This window comes from Octopus sinensis, linkage group LG3 (genome assembly GCF_006345805.1).
Source record: "Octopus sinensis linkage group LG3, ASM634580v1, whole genome shotgun sequence".
NCBI lineage: Eukaryota > Metazoa > Mollusca > Cephalopoda > Octopoda > Octopodidae > Octopus > Octopus sinensis.
This window is the reverse complement of record NC_042999.1, coordinates 167,988,710-168,008,823: the sequence shown is the minus strand read 5'-3', so window position 1 is coordinate 168,008,823 and position 20,114 is coordinate 167,988,710. Positions and strand designations below refer to the sequence as shown.

Here is a 20,114-nt window from a genome sequence, read left to right as displayed (position 1 = left end):
AGTTTATAATAGATTTATACTCAAATATTAATTAAACAAAAAACTTTATGATGAGTAAGCATATATACATAGTTACTTGTTCCCACTGGTTTATGCACCCAACCATATAATCTAAATCCATTTTCATCATTCTAAGATTTCTAAAGTGGATGAGTTCTTACAAAATCTTACAATTAAGCTGAATGTATGAACTTGCACCTCATGTACACACACTAATTGGATTATCTCTTCTTAATTTATTACATGCTTTTAATTAACAAATTACCAGTCTCCTCTTTTGATCCTTCTTTTCTAATCCTCATTTATTATTATTTTCAATTGAAAAATGTTTGAAAAAAGTTACCCTAAAATGATTACAGAAATTGATATATAATCATGGAAAAAGTTTAAAATTTTTTTACAAAATATTAAAAATGTTGTGTACCATGGAGATATTAAACAGGAATTGAGATAAAAAGTAAAATGGTACAAAAGATAATGAGAAAAGAAAGTCATAGAAATGATTATTAAGATATATGAGTAGACTTAAATACTATATTACGATTACCTAAAAATGGTATGTATATACCTTAAAAGCTCTATAGCATAAATTCTAAGGTGTTATCTAAAACATTTATGATCAAAACCATAGAAATTGGAGGAAAAAATATTTAACAAGATGTGTTACACAAAACTATGAAAATTTTTTCATTATTTTGATATTCAAAATAATTATACAACAAATGTAAAATAAGAAAATTGGTTTATTAAATACTTACTTGAAACATTTGCACAGAAAATATATCAAGGCAATGGACATTATTAAAGTAAAAAATGCCAGCAAAGTTCCTATAGCTATGACAGCACTTGTAAGGTAGTGGCATTGTCCTGCAGAGTCAAACAAGGCATTAAACAATGGTTTATAACATACATTTCATTCTATACTAATTCAAAAAGGAAATTATTAACAAATTACCTCAAGATTGTAAGGCTCTACTTGTGGAAAATAAAGACAAAAGTAATGATGTAATGAAAAATGACAGGAAAGAAGAGATAAAAAAAAAGATGAAATTTCTAGGTATTTCTATAAATGAGATAAATTTTCAGTATGAGGCTATAATGATTAATTGTGTCATCACATTGAGGTTTCTGCTTTTTACATACTTTTTGTCAGCTAATGGCAAAACCAACCTATCCTATTTAGTTAGAGAATATGTCAAGCAGAAAAGGTATTAAGAGTAAGTATTTTGATATACTGATGTAACAAAATTCTACTTGTAGTCTGATTATTATTACTGAAAATTCCATGGAGAGAAAGAGAGAGAGAGAGAGAGAGAGAGAGAGAGAGAGAGAGAGAGCAATAAATGTAGATGGAAAGGGAATTTGAAAAAAATGAATTAAAAAATTTTTTTCATATGAAGGAAAAAAAAAAGAAAACAATGTTATTGTTTAATACACTTTTCACAGGGAAAGGAAATTATTTTGAAATAATGAAATTTTTTTTTTTCTGTAAAGTGTTTCAGCTGCTTTAGAAATCAGAGCTTGAATTCATTCCATTAATGAAATATATTCCCCTATTCGCTTCCTAGACTGATGATTAGTAAATATTTACATCATAGCCATCGTTTTGATTTCTCTGGAGTCACCATTACTGAGTTCCTGTCTTTTAATTTGAATAAGATTCAAAACAAGTTACAGCCAGCCAAGGGAGAATACTCTGCCTGACAATTTTACTCGTTTATCACAACTAGAAATAAAATGCATCTCCTGTCAAAATATTTGATTCAATATGTAAATTTCTAATTTGTCTTTTAAAAAAAGAAGAAAATTCCATTCTAACCCACATAGTTAAATGGATTATAAAAAAATAAGTATTATATGTATTTTGAACTTTTCATTAGTTTCTGCTAATAATTTCTGATGCAATACCCCCAATAATATTCTTACCTTATCTACTTAATTCTTACTATTCTATGTTTGATGTTGTTGTTGTTAACTCCAGCTGTATTGCTATGATAGCAAACAACTTTAAAAAAGCTGTTCTGCTGTATCAAACACAAGATACCATAACTTCTTGATCTTCTGCTAAATAATAAAAACAACAAATACATTCCAAGAAGTTTCTCTTGCTCTCAAGAGAGTAAACATTCTAAAAGCATTTAGTCGCCGATATCATAGCTTCTGAAAACAAAGATTGACATCTATTAATTATATATCTTTCAGGCGTATCTGCTGTGTCGGAGCTTTAGAACGCTTCAATACACTTTCCAGCGCCAACCAACCAGCCAACCAACCAAACCACCCACCCACCCACCCAACCAACTAACACAGTGTGAGATTCAACCAACAGTGTTTACTATGACACCAATTCCAAGGATGTTATCTGCCCAACCATTAAGAACAGTCTCTATATTTTGAAGTTTGTCTTCCTTGTAACTGACTGAACTCTATAATCCCATTCTAACATGCAGCATCAATCGTAGTTGTTATTGTTGTTGTTGTTGTTTTGGAATATCTATTTCCCTAACCCACATTCATTTTTGCATCAACAACAATTCTTGCATGTTTTTCTGGCCTAAATTTTATTTTTATTTTTATTTTTTTTCACTGAGGAGAAAGGAGAAAGTTTTGCCCCACAAAAACATTTTCCTGTTTGTTTTTGCAGAATCACATTTAACAATATCCAAAAAATATACCAATGTAATAATGATTGAAAATTTTGGCACAAGGCCAGCAATTCCAAGAGTACATCAACCCCACTGCTCAGCTGGTACTTATTTAACTGGCCCTGAAAGGATGAAAGGCAAAGTCAACCTCAGCAGAATTTGAGTGTAAATATGGACAGAAAGCTGCTAAGCATTTTTTTGCCACCTCACCAACTTAAACCTATGTAATAATAATAATAATAATAATAATAATAATAATATTGATCCTTTCTATTATAGGAACAAGGCCTGAAAATTGTTGGGAGGGGACTAGTTGACTACATTGACCCTAGTGTTTCACTGGTACTTGGTTTATTGACCCGGAAAAGAATGAAAAGCAAAGTCGACCTCAGTGAAATTTGAACTCAGAATGTAAAGATAGATGAAATGCTGCTAAGCATTTTGCCTGGTGTGCTAACGAGTCTGCCAGCTCAACACCTTAAACCTATGACGTCATCGGCGTCAGTGTTGGCATCATCATCATCATCATCATCATAATAATAATAATAATCAGTTTCTACAAGGCCTGAAATTTGGTGGGGAATGGTTAATCGATTGCATTAACTCCCAGTGCTCATCCTACTTATTCTATTTATCCCGAAAGGATGCAAGGCAAAGCTGACCATGGCAGAATTTGAACTCAGAATGCAAAGAATCAGAAGAAATACAGCAAAGCATTTTCTCTGGTGTTCTAACGACTTTGTCTTGATGAAGATGATAGTAACTGAAAATTGAAAACTCTTCATGCTGCCTTTTCATTAGAAAAAGTACTCACAAGATATGTACACAAGAACAACATCAGTAGAAACCAGTCAAATGTTACAGGATACAATTTGACCACTAAGGAGAAAGAGAAGAGGCTTGAAGTTTCTCATTTAAGACTTCTAAATAATAATAATGAAATTAATTGTATCCATTGCTTAGGTGCACCACAACTTATCAGAAAGTGCGTATAAAGCATATGCAGTAATGTAAAAATATCTGGAAAGCGAACAATGTATGAGTCAGATACATGCTTGTGTGTGTATGGAGGGGAGAAAATCAGGTGTAGTGTTGGTGAATTTCAGGAAGCATGGAAGTTTTGAAGGATGCAGTGCTCCGACAACTAACAACTGATGCCGGCAGTTTGTTCCATGCTTCAGCAACTCTCAGCGTGAAAAAATGTTTCCTGAAGTCATGGGAGCTGTGCTGTTTTCTGACTTTGTAAATATGTCCATGGGTGTTAGATGGGTGGAGTTTGAAAAGGTGCTCAGAGTTATTGTTTGTACGATGGTTGATAATAAATATATGACTATGATGATAATGGTGGTGATGGTAGTTGTGATAATAATGATGATGATAGGGAAAATGGAGAGGTTGACAATGTGAATGAGGAGGAGAATTAAAGAACAGTTAGGAGGGGAGGCAGAAGAAGAAGAAGAATATCTAATGAAAAAAATCTAAACAGAGCTAATATTGCCAAAAAGAAATTGGTATACGGAAATGTCAGATAGATGCATGCATTAAAAAATCACAGAGCTGTTATGACTGAAATAAGTTGTAACAGTTTGGAGTGATGTGTGTGTGTGTGTGTGTGTGTGTGTGTGTGAATGTGAGTGTGTGGTACACTGTTTGCTTCCCAGCTGCATAGTTTTGAGTTCAGTCACACTGGGTGGTACTTGGGCCAATGTCTTCTACAATAGCCCCAGTTTGACCAAAATTTGTGAGTGGGTTTGATAGGAACCCATTGTGTGTATGCTTGCGCATGAGTGTATGTGTGTATATATATATATATGTGTGTGTGTGTATAAATATATATATATGTGTATATATGTACACATATATACACATATGTGCAGGGCCGGCCCTAGGCGAATCAAATTTTACTCCTACCCCCCACTTGCAGTGTGTGTGCGTGTGTGTGTGTGTGGGGGGTGGTGGCAGCCCAACAAGCTGAGGATTTCCTCAAAAAAGTTTTTAGAAATATGAATAAACATAGAAGGGTTTTGAAGTCACTTGTAAAGGAAAATTTTTAAATTCATTTCTTAAAAATTAATGAAAAAATATATAACTAATAAACATGATATACTGAAAATTTAATATTTTACTAATTGGCTACGAGCAAATATGGTAAACAAACAGTAGTTCACCAAGCCCTTGTTTGTATCCTTCTTTGGTTTGATTTCACTTTATTATTGATTGTTGAAATATTGAAATACTGTTGTTTTTTTCATCTTGGTACTTGAAAGCTAATTTTGCGAGCTTTCTGTCTTGCAAAATCTTTTACAAGCTCTTGGAGTGGAAGTTTTCTACAAATTCCATGTTCTATGGAAAGCATAGCTAGTCCAGTGAGCCCCTCTCGGGCCATTGAAGTTCTTAGAAATGCCTTTATTAATTTAAGTTTTGAAAAGCTACGCTCTCCACTTGTGACACTCATTGGTAGAGTTAGCAGGTTTCTGAGAGAGATGTACAAATTTGGAAAGCTTTCTCTTTGTTGCTACTCAGAAAGAAGTTCAAGCACTTTCAGAGGACCCAGAGGATTTTTCAAGTCTTCTTGATATGACATTTAGTTCATTAGCCAAATCTTTAGTATCAACACCCTTTGACTCTTCAACCTGTTGGGCAGACTCAAATTTTATGTAAAATTCCATTACTTGATGAGAAGTTTTACATTGCAAAGATTTTATATCCCAGAGAAAGCCAAAGATGGAATTTCTATGTTTCAGTTGTTCAAAGCATTTTGAAACTGAATTAATTGACGTATCCAGTTTTGCAACATAAAACATTGATTTTGTTTACTACCCTGGATAGGTTCATTTTCTCCTTCATATCAGAATTGTTGTTTCTTTCTTTTAATGCACACTGGCTTTACTTCAAATTCTGCACACATACCAAAGCCTTAGAGGGAACATAGGATTTCAGAAGTCTAAGTGTTACTGAAATCTTTATCAAACTTTACCTACTAATTGCTGACGATTTGATAAGTGAATTTTTTTATTATAATAACAAAATTATCACTCTATAATCATAAATTTCTTAAACTCTCTCTCTCTCTCTCCTAAGTCAGTACCTCCCAAGACATCCCCAGAGTTTGTCGCCCCCTAGATGCTGCGCCCTAGGTGGTCGCCTAATTTGCCTAGTGGTAGATCCAGCCCTGCATACACGTGTGTGAGTGTGTGTGTGTGTGTATACACCCACGCACCCCCCCCCCACACACACACATATGCATGTACATGACATGCTTCTTTTGGTTTCCATCTATGAAATCCACTCACAAGGCTTTGAACTTAGCTGTTGTAGGGGACAATGGCCCAAGGTGCCACCTAGTGAGACTGAATTCAAAACAATGCAGTTGGATTGCTTCCCAACCCAGCTGCATGGCACCTTGCGAAAGTGTCTTCTATTATAGCCTTCTTTTATTTTTCAAAATTAAGATAAACCAAATTCTTTTTTAATCTAAAATATACTCTCCTTCATTTCCTACAATGCTCTTCCACCTATCTGGTAGACTTGTAAGGCCCCTCTTCCGAAATTCACTTGTTTGTGAGAAAAAATATTCCTCCAGTACTGTTCTGACCTCGTCTAGGGAATTCACACTTTTACCATCCAAATTATTTTGAAGGATGTGGAATAAATGATAATCAGATGGGGCAATGTCTGGTGAATATGGTGGGTGGGGCATTGTTTCTTATTGAAACTGCTCCAGCCTTTGGAATGTCGTCCTCGCTGTATGTGGCTGAGCATAATCCTGATGGAAGAACACCTTTCGTCTTGAAACCAAAGATGGTTGTTTTTCTTCTAGCGCTGACTTAATCCACTCAGTCTGCTCACAGTAGATCTCCTTTGTTATTGTTTGGTTTGGGTTTAAAAGTTCAAAGTGCACTAAACCTTTCCTATCCCACCAAACAGATAACAACACCTTATGTGGATGAAGACCTTCTTTAGCCTGGAGTGCTGCTGTTTCTCCTTTCTCTACCGTCTGTCATCAGAGCACACATTCACTCTCTGCATGTGATTAGACTCTGAAAATTTAGGAAGAACACACTGAACCAATTTGCTGATCCATGGCACTTAAGCATTCAAGTGCACATGTAACATCAAGTGCCAAGTTCCAAATAACTGCAATGATGAAATGTTGGTAGCAACTATATATTTTATACTGGTGTGTATCTTAATTTTCAACTATATAATCTCTGTATATCATAACTAGTAACACTAGTAAGTTCTGTGGTTGAATTACCACTATAAGAAGCTGACTGGATAATGATAATCTGTGTGGAGCTGTAACTCATACAGTAGTAGTCATACATTTGTCTGTACATACAAGATATCATCATCATTTAACGTCTGCTTTCCATGGGTTGGATGGTTCAACAGGGGCTGGTTAGCCAGAGAACTCCACAAGGGTCCATTTGTTTGCTCTGGCATGGTTTCTACATCTAGATACCCTTCCTAATGCCAATTACCTTACAAAGTGGTTTGACATTAGGAAGGGCTTAGGCAAACACTTATATGTGAGTGGATTTATGTTTGTGCCTTTTTACCTAAACATTTGTTGATCTGGAGTCGACATTTATCAGGACACACAAAACAGATGCACATATTTAATTCACATGTGAATGTGTGTGCGACTGTGTGTGTGTGTGACTGTACGTGTGTGTGTGTAAACCTTATATCTAATTATATACATTACTCTTTTACTCTTTTACTTGTTTAAGTCATTTGACTGCGGTCATGCTGGAGCACCGCCTTTAGTCGAGCAACTCAACCCCGGGACTTATTCTTTGTAAGCCCAGTACTTATTCTATCGGTCTCTTTTGCCGAACCGCTAAGTAACGGGGACATAAACACACCAGCATCGGTTGTCAAGCAATGCTAGGGGGACAAACACAGACACACAAACACACACATACATATATATATATATACATATATACGACGGGCTTCTTTCAGTTTCCGTCTACCAAATCCACTCACAAGGCTTTGGTCGGCCCGAGGCTATAGTAGAAGACACTTACCCAAGATGCCATGCAGTGGGACTGAACCCGGAACCATGTGGTTGGTAAACAAGCTACTTACCACACAGCCACTGCTGCGTGAAATACATTAGCATCTGAACATAATATACCTGTTTAATATTTCATTCTATTGATCGATACATGATGTACATAAAATATTCAGTTAAAAATATAATAATCTTCTGGTTACATCTTTTCTAAGAGAGAAAGTAAGGAAAGACACAAAAATACATGACAGACTTTAATGGCATTAGACATAACACACAAAAATAAAACACTTTCAGTGCTTTGTTTTCTTTTTTTTTGTGTGTGTGTGTGTATTTGAATATCTTGATTTTGTTTTTCTAAATACATACTGTTGGAGAGAAAACTGTAAGTATTGGTTAAACATTATACTGTGTTTGAGTTACATCAATTTAAGACTATTATAAATAAATTTGAAACTGCAAAGAAAATAAAAAGCACATTATAAATTGTATAAACCTTACTGTTTAACTGATATGAGAGAGAGAGAGAGAGAGAGAGAGAGAGAGAGAAAGAATGGGGTGCGGGTAGGGGAAAATAGTGATAGAAACAAGTACCAAATGATTTGGAAGAAAATCAGAGCAATTTAATATTAAAGAGATAGAACTTGATAATTTATAAAGCATTTTCCAGATCTTATAAAAGAAACAGAAAGCTTGAAGAGATAGATGCCAGCTGTATTAGTGTTATGGTTTGAGAGCAGGGCATAGATGGATTCAGCGAAGTATATACAAAAGTGGAATAGAAGAACTATAAACTACTGGTGGTGAAAATGGATAATATTTTAACAATGCTATATCAGTTGCTAGGAGGGTGCAGAAGAAAAGAGTGGCAAGTCAACAGCTGTGAAGTTTAAAAGAAGACCAAGTCAGTTGCCAATACACTATACAGTTATGCTACACTCTGTACATAATACCATTTCATAAAGGATGCACCAAGTATTGGCACCAATTTTCTAAACTTTCAAACAAGACAAACAAGCATATTATGGGTATAAGAAGGATTTTAATTTCCTTTTTTTTTATAGTATTATTTCTAATTAAGAGCAATTTTATACCAAGGATTCACAGGTTTCTTGCAACCAACCAATTTGTTTTAATTATAATACACCACAAGCATTATTGCTTGATACATATGTGTGTCATCGTCATCATTGTTTAACATCTGCTTTCCATGCTGGCATGGGTGGGACTGCTGGCACATACATACATACATACATACGTACATATATATGTACATATATATTGAGTTGTCCGGAAAGTTCATGCTGATTTTTAAAGAAAAGAAAAAGGTCAATAAATATTTGCCATTACATTTCTAATCAACCAAATATGAACCATTTTGTTGCACAATGCGTCTCCATCTTTCCTTTAACTTGAAATTACCCTCTTCCCAGAATTGAGGTGGTTTCATGGCAAAGAATTCAACAAGGTATCTTTTTACATCATCCAAGGAATTGAAATTTTTACCATGAAGACTATTCTGCAGAGACCTGAATAAGTGGAAATCCGAAGGAGCAATATCTGGTGAATATGGAGGGTGGGGAAACACATCCCAGCCGAGCTGCAGCAATTTTTGTCTGGTTCCCAAAGAAACGTGCGGTCTTGCAATATCATGTTGGGAAACAACATTCTTCCTGTTGGCCAATTCTGGACATTTCTCTTGAATTGCTGCTTTTAACTTGTCCAGTTGTGTGCAGTATTTCTCAGAATTAATTGTCTGGTTACTTGGGAGAAGTACAGAATTCCTTTCCAATCCCACCAGACACAAAGCAAGATTTTTAAGGTTGAAACCCACTTTTGAGGTGGCTCATGTCGCTTACTCCAGGATCGCTTTCTCTGAACATTTTGGTAGATAATCCATTTCTCATCACCTGTCAGAATTTGCTTTAAAAAAGGCGCATTTTCATTCCGTTTATAAAGCGAATCACAAATAGAAATGCCATCCAAAAGGTTCTTCTCACTCAACTCATGTGGTACCCAAACATCGTAGCCATTTGTGTACCCAAGCTTTACGAGGTGCTCATGAACGACGGATTTTGATAGGTTGAGGCTTTCTGCCAATTCTCGGGTTGTGCAATGTGGGTTATTCTCAATAAATGACTTGATTTGGTCATCCTCTGTAGTGGATGGTCTGCCTGATCGCTCTTTATCAATAAGGCTACAATCTCCAGCTCGGAACCTTGTGAACCACTTCCGTTACTGTATATATTTCTTTGGTTGCTTGTGAGGCATTTTTCCCTTTACAGAAAAAGAAAAGCATCAAGTGCCGAAAATGAACTTTCTTATCTTCCATTTTAAAGGGTTACAGAATTAACACAGGTTATAGGAACATAAACCTTCTTAAACTGTATTCTAAATGGAGGTGTAGTCAAATCCTATTTTATGGACTCAACCATGTTCTAAAATAAGTCGAAAGGTAAGCTACAATAAATCGGCATGAACTTTCCGGACAACCCAATATATATATATATATATATGTATGTATGTGTGTGTGTGTGTATTATATATATATATATATATATATATATATATATATTGAACAATGAGAATGAGTGCTCAACACTACATTAGTGGACAAAGATTCTTTATTTGTGTATTAAGGCTACCATTGGTTTCATGTTAAGAAACCAATGGGAATACAATAGGCCATAGAAACTGGAAAACTGACCCCATCAGTGTATATGAGTTGAGAAGGAGCTTTATCTATGTTACAGTTAAATGTTTGTATCTTTAAACATTTTGATACTTATTCCATCAAAAATTAACACATACACATTAAAATGGTCACAACTATAAGATTAATGAGAATTTGGGATCAGTAACCAATTGAAAGGTAATTCATGTAAAATTACAGCAACCAAATCAACTGGTAGTTTGCACAGAATTATTGTTTACTAACCATTAAAACTGTTACCACATTACTAAGCATTAGCTGTAAGACCATGATAGTCCAAATAAGTTGGTAAAATAATAAACTGTCAAATCTAAAGTAGTTAATTTCTGGAAAAAAAATAAGGGAGAATTTAAGAAATTTTACCATAAATCCTTAGATTAGTCTTGAATAGTCTGAAGATTTGGTTTTTAATTTTTTTGAGGAATGAGAGCATAGTACCAATTTGACTTAATTTACAAAATTTTAATGAATGTCAACTGTTATTAACTCTACAGGAAAAAAAAAAGCCAGATGGCTTGAATTGGAATATCAAATAAAATTCTTTGCAACTTTTTATCAATTACTAACATATTTCTAATAGCCCAGCAGTTGTAATAAGGAAATAATAAATGGCTAGGCATTTAATAGATCTAAGGATTTTAAAATTTGATTGTTGAATAATATTTGGCAACAAAATATGATAGATGACCATAGAATATTCTAGATAGGTGCATAAGTGATAGACGGGAAAAGACAAGCAGAAAATAGAGAAAGAATGTGTTTCATGCTTAAAAATTAAAAAGTACATACCTCTTACACCTTGAACTGTGTCCCCAAGCATAGTTTCACAGCGTTGCCCAGTGTAGTCTATGTGGCACCTAAGAATTGGTAATTAGCAGACGGCATTTGATTAACACAGTGTAAATTTAAACTGGAAACATGCAACAGCCAGGAGGGATGAAAATATCTGTTTAGAATAAAATCACTTAACAAGTGTTGGCAGCACTAAAGACTTTGTAGCAATAGTCTTTGATGTTGTTTTCAGAAATAGTTTAACCCTTTTGATGCCAACTTGTCCAAGACTGTCCACAATTCTTTGATACAAAATTTTTAAATAAAGTAATCTAAATTAAAATTTCTCATCAAAATTTCATGCGCAGGAGTGGCTGTGTGGTAAGTAGCTTGTTAACCAACCACATGGTTCCGGGTTCAGTCCCACTGCATAGCACCTTGGGCAAATGTCTTCTGCTATAGCCCCGGGCCGACCAATACCTTGTGAGTGGATTTGGTAGGCGGAAACTGAAAGAAGCCCGTCGTATATATGTATATATATATGTGTGTGTTTGTGCATCTGTGTTTGTCCCCCTAGCATTGCTTGACAACCGATGCTGGTGTGTTTACGTCCCCGTTACTTAGCGGTTCGGCAAAAAAGACCGATAGAATAAGTACTGGGCTTACAAAAGAATAAGTCCCGGGGTCGAGTTGCTCGATCAAAGGCGGTGCTCCAGCATGGCCGCAGTCAAATGACTGAAACAAGTAAAAGAGTAAAAGAGTTAATTTATGTTTCAATTAGCAGCTTAATAATTACTAAGATATTTTCATAAATTCTCAATTATTTTCGAAATTAATTGAAATAAAAAGGGTGGAGTTCAACAGAGTGAAGGTGCGTGGCTTCGTGGTTAGGGTATTTGGCTTATGATCATAAGTTCAATACCTGGTGACGAGTTGTATCCTTGAGCAAGACACTTTATTTCATCTTGCTCCAGTCCACTCAGCTGGCAAAAATGAGTAGCACCTGTATTTCAAAGGGCCAGCCTTGTCACACTCTGTGCCATGCTCATCATCATCATCATTGTTCGACCGTGGTCGAGACAATGGAATTTACCATGCTACGCCAGACTTCACGGTCCATCATGGCATTACGGAGGTCCTGTTGCTGGATGCCTGTATCCCTGGAGATTACATCAGGGTAGGAGAGTGTGCACCCTCTGGTATTGCGAGTAGATGGCTTCCAGAGGAGAAGAGTAGAAATTACCTCTTTTTCAGCTCTACAACAATGTCCAGCAAACTGGACTCTCCTACCTTTCACAAGAGATGACACAGGTGGTATTTTCCTATATTTTTGCATTTTGCTGAATCTCCCCGAGAACTACGTTAAGAGTACACAAGTCTGTGGAGTGCTCAGCCACATGCATGTTAATTTCATGAGCAGGCTGTTCCGTTGATCAGATCAACTGGAACACATGTAGTTGTAACATGTAGTTGCTAGTTCAACAGAGAACTGGTAACAAAAAGGTTAAAGGGTCGTTAAAAATTATCACAAACCCTCTACAAACATATCCTGCTTTAGATAGTGAATACTTTAACTCTTGATAATGATGTTAAAAATAATAACAGAATTGGTTTTGACTGTTTCTTTTAATGCCATATTGGTGAAGATATAAAACAATTAAAGAGGAAATATGATAATTATCAGAGTAACCTTAAATCATTTAAATGTGCTGCTCTATTCTATTAAAAAATTTTATGGCCTCTTTACTGAATAGTGTTTTCCTTCACAACATTGTTTACTCATACATGCATGCATACATACTACACACACACACACACACACACACACACACACACACACATATCACCTGTGCATGTAAAAGACACCCACTACACTCTCAGAGTGGTTGGCATTAGGAAGGGCATCCAGCTGTAGAAACCTTGCCAAATCAGATCAGAACCTGATGCAGGTCCCTGGTTTACCAGTTTTCAGTCAAACTGTCCAACTCATGCCAGCATGGCAAACAGATGTTAAATGATGATATATATATATATATATATATATTTCCTTATGTATCTAAATAAATAAATAAAATGAAAATGAAATGCTATTTCAATGAATTCAGTTTGTTCCATCAGCAAGAAGATTATACATCTAAAAAATTAATTTATAGTCAATACTGGAATTATAATTTTTTTTTTTATCATTACTCAAAATATATGATTAAAAAAATTGCTTGTGATAAAGCAATTATGAACTTAGTAGTAAAACACTTTTTCTCTTTAAATAATTATTCTTTGATTGATAATAAAAGTAGTTTTAAAAGACCCCACAAAAAGACTACGTCCACAGATTATACAATGCAAAATTGAAATCATGAAACATGAAAATATATTTTACTTGGAAATATATATTTAGAAACATGAAGCTATTTATTTAGTTGTCATGAATTCAGAGTAAGAACTATATAAATTCATCTAACATATTAAAATAAAAATTAAAAGTTAAAAAAAAAATTCTGATTTCTAAAGATATTAACGAAAAAGACTGGTTTCCTTTGAACTTACTGATGCTGGTCTTTATGCATAGATAGTTTATTTGTGTATATATAAAAATATATATAAAAAACAAGTCTGGTTTCAAAGAGGTTATATATTTTATGTCACAATGCATCAGCAGTGTTAGATTTCTGTTCATATCAAGTGAATGAAAATAGTATGGTTTAATATACATTAAGATCTTTACAGGAGTGGCTGTGTGGTAAGTAGCTTGCTTACCAACCACATGGTTCCGGGTTCAGTCCCACTGCGTGGCACCTTGGGCAAGTGTCTTCTACTATAGCCTCGGGCTGACCAAAGCCTTGTGAGTGGATTTAGTAGACCGAAACTGAAAGAAGCCCGTCGTATATATGTATATATATGTATGTGCGTGTATGTTTGTGTGTCTGTGTTTGTCCCCCTAGCATTGCTTGACAACCGATGCTGGGGTGTTTATGTCCCCGTCACTTAGTGGTTCGGCAAAAGTGACCGATAGAATAAGTACTGGGCTTACAAAGAATAAGTCCCGGGGTCGAGTTGCTCAATTAAAGGCGGTACTCCAGCCTGGCCGCAGCCAAAATGACTGAAACAAGTAAAAGAAAAAAGATATATATATAGCGGTGGTGCCCCAGCATGGCTGCAGCCTCTGGGCTAAAACATTTTTAAGGATTTTAAGGATTTTAAGGATAGTGCATATATATATATATAATATATATATATATATATATATATATATATATGTGCTAGACCACTGGTTTTAATTGACTAATATCAATTTCTACCCTTAATTTTTATATATATATATATATATATATATATATATATATATATACATATATATATACATACACACACACACACACACATTTTCAATATGTGACTGCGTGTGTATCGTTGGCGATTTTCTTTCTCCGTCTTCCCTTCCTTGGACCTTTCCTTTTTCTATGTTTCTGACGAAGAGCTCCACTCGAAACGTTAAATCCTCCTTCTTTCTTTCCTTTCCTGAGCTTCCATTAACACTATACTTGTTCCATGTCCTCGCGCTGTTGTGTTTTCTCTTTGTTCATGTTTGGATTAACTATATACATACATACATACATACATACATATATATTTTTGTGTGTCAAAGTAAAGCATATATATATATATACGCTTTGCTTGGATACACAACACCTGATGGAGTATGGGGCTCTGTTATAACCTCTGATGTCTTGGGTAGTATAACCTGGCAGAACCCATCAGTCTTCCTCTTTAACCATAGTGAAACTCACGGAGGGAAAGAGGAAGATAGAAAGAAAAGAAAGAAAGAATTAACCCAGGCATTGAACTGGGGCTTTCTTAGCTGTGCACACAGAGTGGAATTGAATGCAAAAAGCAATCTATTTGACATTCTCATGAATATGACAATAACTTACCAAATACACACACATACATTTATGAATAGGTGCAGGAATGGTTGTGTGGTAAGAAGCTTGCTTCCCAACCACATGGTTTTGGGTTCAGTCCCATTGTGTGGCACCTTGGGCAAGTGTCTTCTACTATAGCCTCGGGCCGACCAAAGCCTTATGAGTGGATTTGGTAGATGGAAACTGAAAGAAGCCTGTAGTATATATATATACTATGTGTGTGTGTGTGTGTGTGTGTTCATTCCCCTACCATCGCTTGACAACTGATGTTGGTGTGTTTACATCCCCGTAACTTAGCGGTTTGGCAAAAGGGACCAATAGAATAAGTACTAGGCTTACAAAGAATAAGTCCTAGGATTGATTTGTTCGACTAAAGGCAGTGCTCCAGCATGGCCACAATCAAATGACTGAAATAAGTAAAAGAAAGATTGTGTGTGCACATGTAGATACTGTCAGGGTTTCATCTCTTTAAAAGACCTATCATTCATCACTTGTCCCAGTATCATCCTCACCATCATCATTCACATGTCACATGTCACCCATGTCACCATCATTCTTATCTTGATCACTAATGTCATTAATCCTTACCGTTTCAATCACTCATTCCTCTTCTTACTCTCACAGTACTGAACTAATAGTGTGAATAAGGATAGAAATGGAACTCAACTGTTCATTCTACACTGCTTCTTATGTAACCAATCTTATCCAACACTCCTGTGTTGTGTGGCTGTGTTGCAAGAAGCTTGCTTCCAACCTTATGGTTTTGGATTCTGTCCCATTGTGTGGCACCTTGAGCAAGATAAAAGATATGCATACATCCAGGCGCAGGAGTGGCTGTGTGGTAATTAGCTTGCTAACCAACCACATGGTTCCGGGTTCAGTCCCACTGCGTGGCATCTTGGGCAAGTGTCTTCTGCTATAGCCCCGGGTCGACCAATGCCTTGTGAGTGGATTTGGTAGACGGAAACTGAAAGAAGCCTGTCGTATATATGTATATATATGTATATGTGTGTGTGTTTGTGTTTGTCCCCCTAGCATTGCTTGACAACCGATGCTGGTGTGTGTACGTCCCCGTCAATTAGCGGTTCGGCAAAAAGAGACCGATAGAATAAGTACTAAAGCTGGTGCTCCAGCATGGCCGCAGTCAAATGACTGAAACAAGTAAAAGAGTATACACACACATTATTATCAGTATGTACTTCATACTATCTACTCATATCTTTACCAACCACATGGTATCAAGAGACACTTTTGCTATTTGATCACCATTTAATTTCATCTCAATGTCATAAACATTATGTAAAACTGATACCACAAAGAAAAACGAAAAAAAAATGGCTTCACAAAACACTCCTTTAAAACTCTACCACCTCCCAACTCCACCCCCAATCAAGTATCTTGTGTTGACCATTCACTACTTTCTTTCAGCTATCATTCATGGACAGTCTTTCACTCCCACACTGATTAACAAACCCCAAACACACCCAAACCTCATATATAGAATCACAAAACCCCAAATCCTCAGATCTGTTTGACAACGAATGCGAGAAAGTTCTCCAAAAAAGTTAACAAGAAAATTTAAGAAAAAAAAATTTTTCTTTTTAAATCTCCCATTCTTTTTCTTTTTTCAAACACACACACACACACACAAATATCTATCTACAGTTTCCATCTAGCAAACTGACTCACAAGGTTTTGGTTAGCCTGAAGCTAAGGTAGAAAACACCTACTCAAGATACCACACAATGGAATCATACCCCTATTGCATATGTACATATATGTATGTTACATGCGTATGCATATTATACACACACACAAAACTTATACACGCATAAGCATTCACACACACACATATCTATATACAATTAAACACATATACATACAAGTGGAAATGTATGTGTGTGTGTGTATAATTAACTGTCCATAATTGAAAAAACATAATGGACACTCATGAGACAGCAATTATATTTTTATATATATTGTCAAGCAATATATAATTGGTTGTTGCTTATAACTAGTGAAAATGTTATCATTGGTTTCATACTTGACAATATCAATGAGACTTCTGGCTGCCATCTCTGAAGAATCATCAGTATTGTAAAGTGCAACAGTCATTGTGAAACTGATGGTAACATTCTGAGCAGTTATACTACTTGATGATATAATATATTAGTCAATGAAATTCCAACATGGTCTGATTTCCAGATTTAGTTTTTATACTTTTTATAAAATTACATATTATAATAAAAGAAATATTTTCCTGTTTTCTTTAATCTTTGGGTTTACGTAGTAGCAGTAGTATAAAGTTTATGTAGTATCAACTTATAGTTGTCCTTCACAATACTTTTACTACATGAACCTTACTATTGCGAAAAGCTTGAAAGTACTTGTATTGTTGTAATACGTAGTATTGTAAAATTGTAAAATATAAGAAAATAAAACGTGAAAATCAGATTATATCGGAATTTCAATGACCAACATATTTATCTATACAGAATCATACAAACTCTGGTGTGTTAAGAAGCATGCTGTGAGTGGATTTGGTAGACAGAAACTGAAAGAAGCCCATCATATATATATATATGTTTGTCACCCAACCATTGCTTGACAACTGATGTTGGTGTGTTATGTCCCTGAAACTTAGCAGTTCAGCAAAAGTGGAAGATAGAATAAATACCAGGCTTACAAAAGATAAGTCCTGAGGTTGATTTGTTCAACTAGAGGTGGTGCTCCAACATGGCCGCAATTAAATTGACTGAAACAAGTCAAAGAATAAAAGAATGTATATATTATTTTATTTGTTTCAATCATTTGACTGCGGCCATGCTGGAACACTGCCTTAAGGGTTTTATCAAGGAAATCAACCCTAGGACTTATTCTTTGTAAGCCTAGTACTTATTCTATCAGTCTCTTTTGCCAAACTGCTAAGTTACAGGAAGGTAAACACACCAATATTGGTTGTCATGTGGTGGTGGGGGAACAAACACAGACTCACAAATATATATATATATATATATATATATATACAATGGACCTCTTTCAGTTTCCATCTACCAAATCCACTCATAAGGCATTGCTCAGCCTGAGGCTATAGTAGAACACCCAAGGTGCCACACAGTGGGACCGAACCCAGAACCATGTGGTTGGGAAGCTAGATTTTTACCACATAGCCACACCAGTGCCTATGTATGTGTTGTGTGTGTGTGTGTGTGTGTGTGTGTGTTTCATTGGATTTAATATTCCATGATGGTTGTAGACAAGTATCACCATAATACAAGTGGTGTCATTTGTTTCTTATCTCCCTGGCATAATTGTCTGACTAATGTTATTCCAAACATCACAAACGCCATCACAAGCAATGTCATGACTTTGCTAGTAATGAAGTTTATGACATTTATAATATCACCATGGGAACCAGATAAGAAAATCAAAAACCAAGCTTACCAGCTGATGATCAGGAATGAGTATCTCTGAGTGCTGGAAATTGGAGCCTTTTAGATATATTATAACTAAAATGTTCTGATTTCCAGTGCCCTACATGAGTATTGAATCCTGCAATTTATCACTTCTGGTAAACCTCAGAAGATTTACACATACGTATGTGTGTATGAATATATATATATATATATATACACACACACACACACACACACACACATACGCTCCAAAGATCTTTCAAAGGAACCTCATTTTGATCACATGTATGTGTGTGTGTGCAGCCAGCCCACTTATGCATTCCTTTCCTTGTTGGGACACAAAACTCCACTTGTGAAGACCTGTTGAGGCAAGTGAAAATCAAAATCAAAATCGATCAACATCAATGGAATTTGTAGCTGTGTTACCAGTGCCGGTGGAACATAAGAGAACCATCCGAATGTGACCGTAGCCAGTGCCGCCCTGACTAGCCTCCATGCTGGTGGCACGTAAAAAGCACCATCCGATTTGTGGTCGTTGCCAGCTTTGTCTGGTCTCCATGCCGGTGGCATGTAAAAATCACCATCCGATCGTGGCCGTTAGCCAGCCTCGTCTGGCACCTGTGCCGGTGGCACATAAAAAGCACCCACTACACTCACGGAGTGGTTGGTGTTAGGAAGGTCATCCAGCTGTAGAAACACTGCCTGATCAGACTGGGCCTGGTGCAGCCTTCTGGCTTCCCAGACCCCAGTTGAACCGTCCAACCCATGCTAGCATGGAAAGCGGATGTTAAACGACGATGATGACGATGATGATGTTGAAAGATGTAAAAGGCCAAACAATGCAAATAGATTTTAAGATGAGGTAACGTAAACTAAAAGTAAGTTACCTGGTAATCCTTGGTTTTATATGTATCCAATATTTTGGGACATACAAGTTCCTTCTTCAGGGTTAAAAAGGAACCGTCCTTGGAAAGATGTTTTTTGTCAGAGATAAAATAATTCTATGATTATATTTGAATTTTCAAGCGTTTCTCTTCTTCGTGAATGTTAGTGACATCAGTTATTAACTTATTGCTCCCCAAATCAATTTTCATCCCCTCTTTTCTAATATGTAGCAAATGTGTATATATATGTATGTGTGTGTCTGTGTTTGTCCCCCTAGCATTGCTTGACAACCGATGCTGGTGTGTTTATGTCCCCGTTACTTAGCGGTTTGGCAAAAGAGACCGATAGAATAAGTACTTGGCTTACAAAAGAATAAGTCCTGGGGTCGAGTTGCTCGATTAAAGGCGGTGCTCCAGCATGGCCGCAGTCAAATGACTGAAACAAGTGAAAGAGTAAAAGAGTAAAAGAGATTTAGTTTCAATTTAATCCATCGTGATAGAATTAAATTCATTTGCACCAAGTTCATTATTACCATTTACTCCTTTAGATAACATGATCTTTGTTCTATTTCTAGCTGAACTTTTATTCGATTTGACGTTATTATTTATGTTAAGTTGGGTTTAAACCCCTTCCCACGACATCTAATTTTCTAGTGTTCTCTTTTATTTGAGTTTCTTTCGTTTGGAGTTATAAATTCGAAAATTTATTAGGCTGTTTTGATCGTACTCACTTTTTTAA

General features: G+C 35.8%; 1 protein-coding gene across 2 annotated transcripts in view; it reads right to left on the bottom strand.

The window, feature by feature from the left end:
- Positions 1-20,114, bottom strand: part of LOC115209589 (pro-neuregulin-2, membrane-bound isoform) — a 197,188-nt gene that overhangs the window by 15,097 nt on the left and 161,977 nt on the right. For both annotated transcript variants that reach the window (XM_036501606.1, XM_036501607.1), the window contains exons 5-6: positions 11,171-11,238; positions 759-867 (exon numbers count right to left, since the gene is read on the bottom strand). In XM_036501606.1, the coding sequence (XP_036357499.1) occupies positions 759-867; positions 11,171-11,238 (177 nt within the window). The remainder of the gene's footprint in view (positions 1-758; positions 868-11,170; positions 11,239-20,114) is intronic.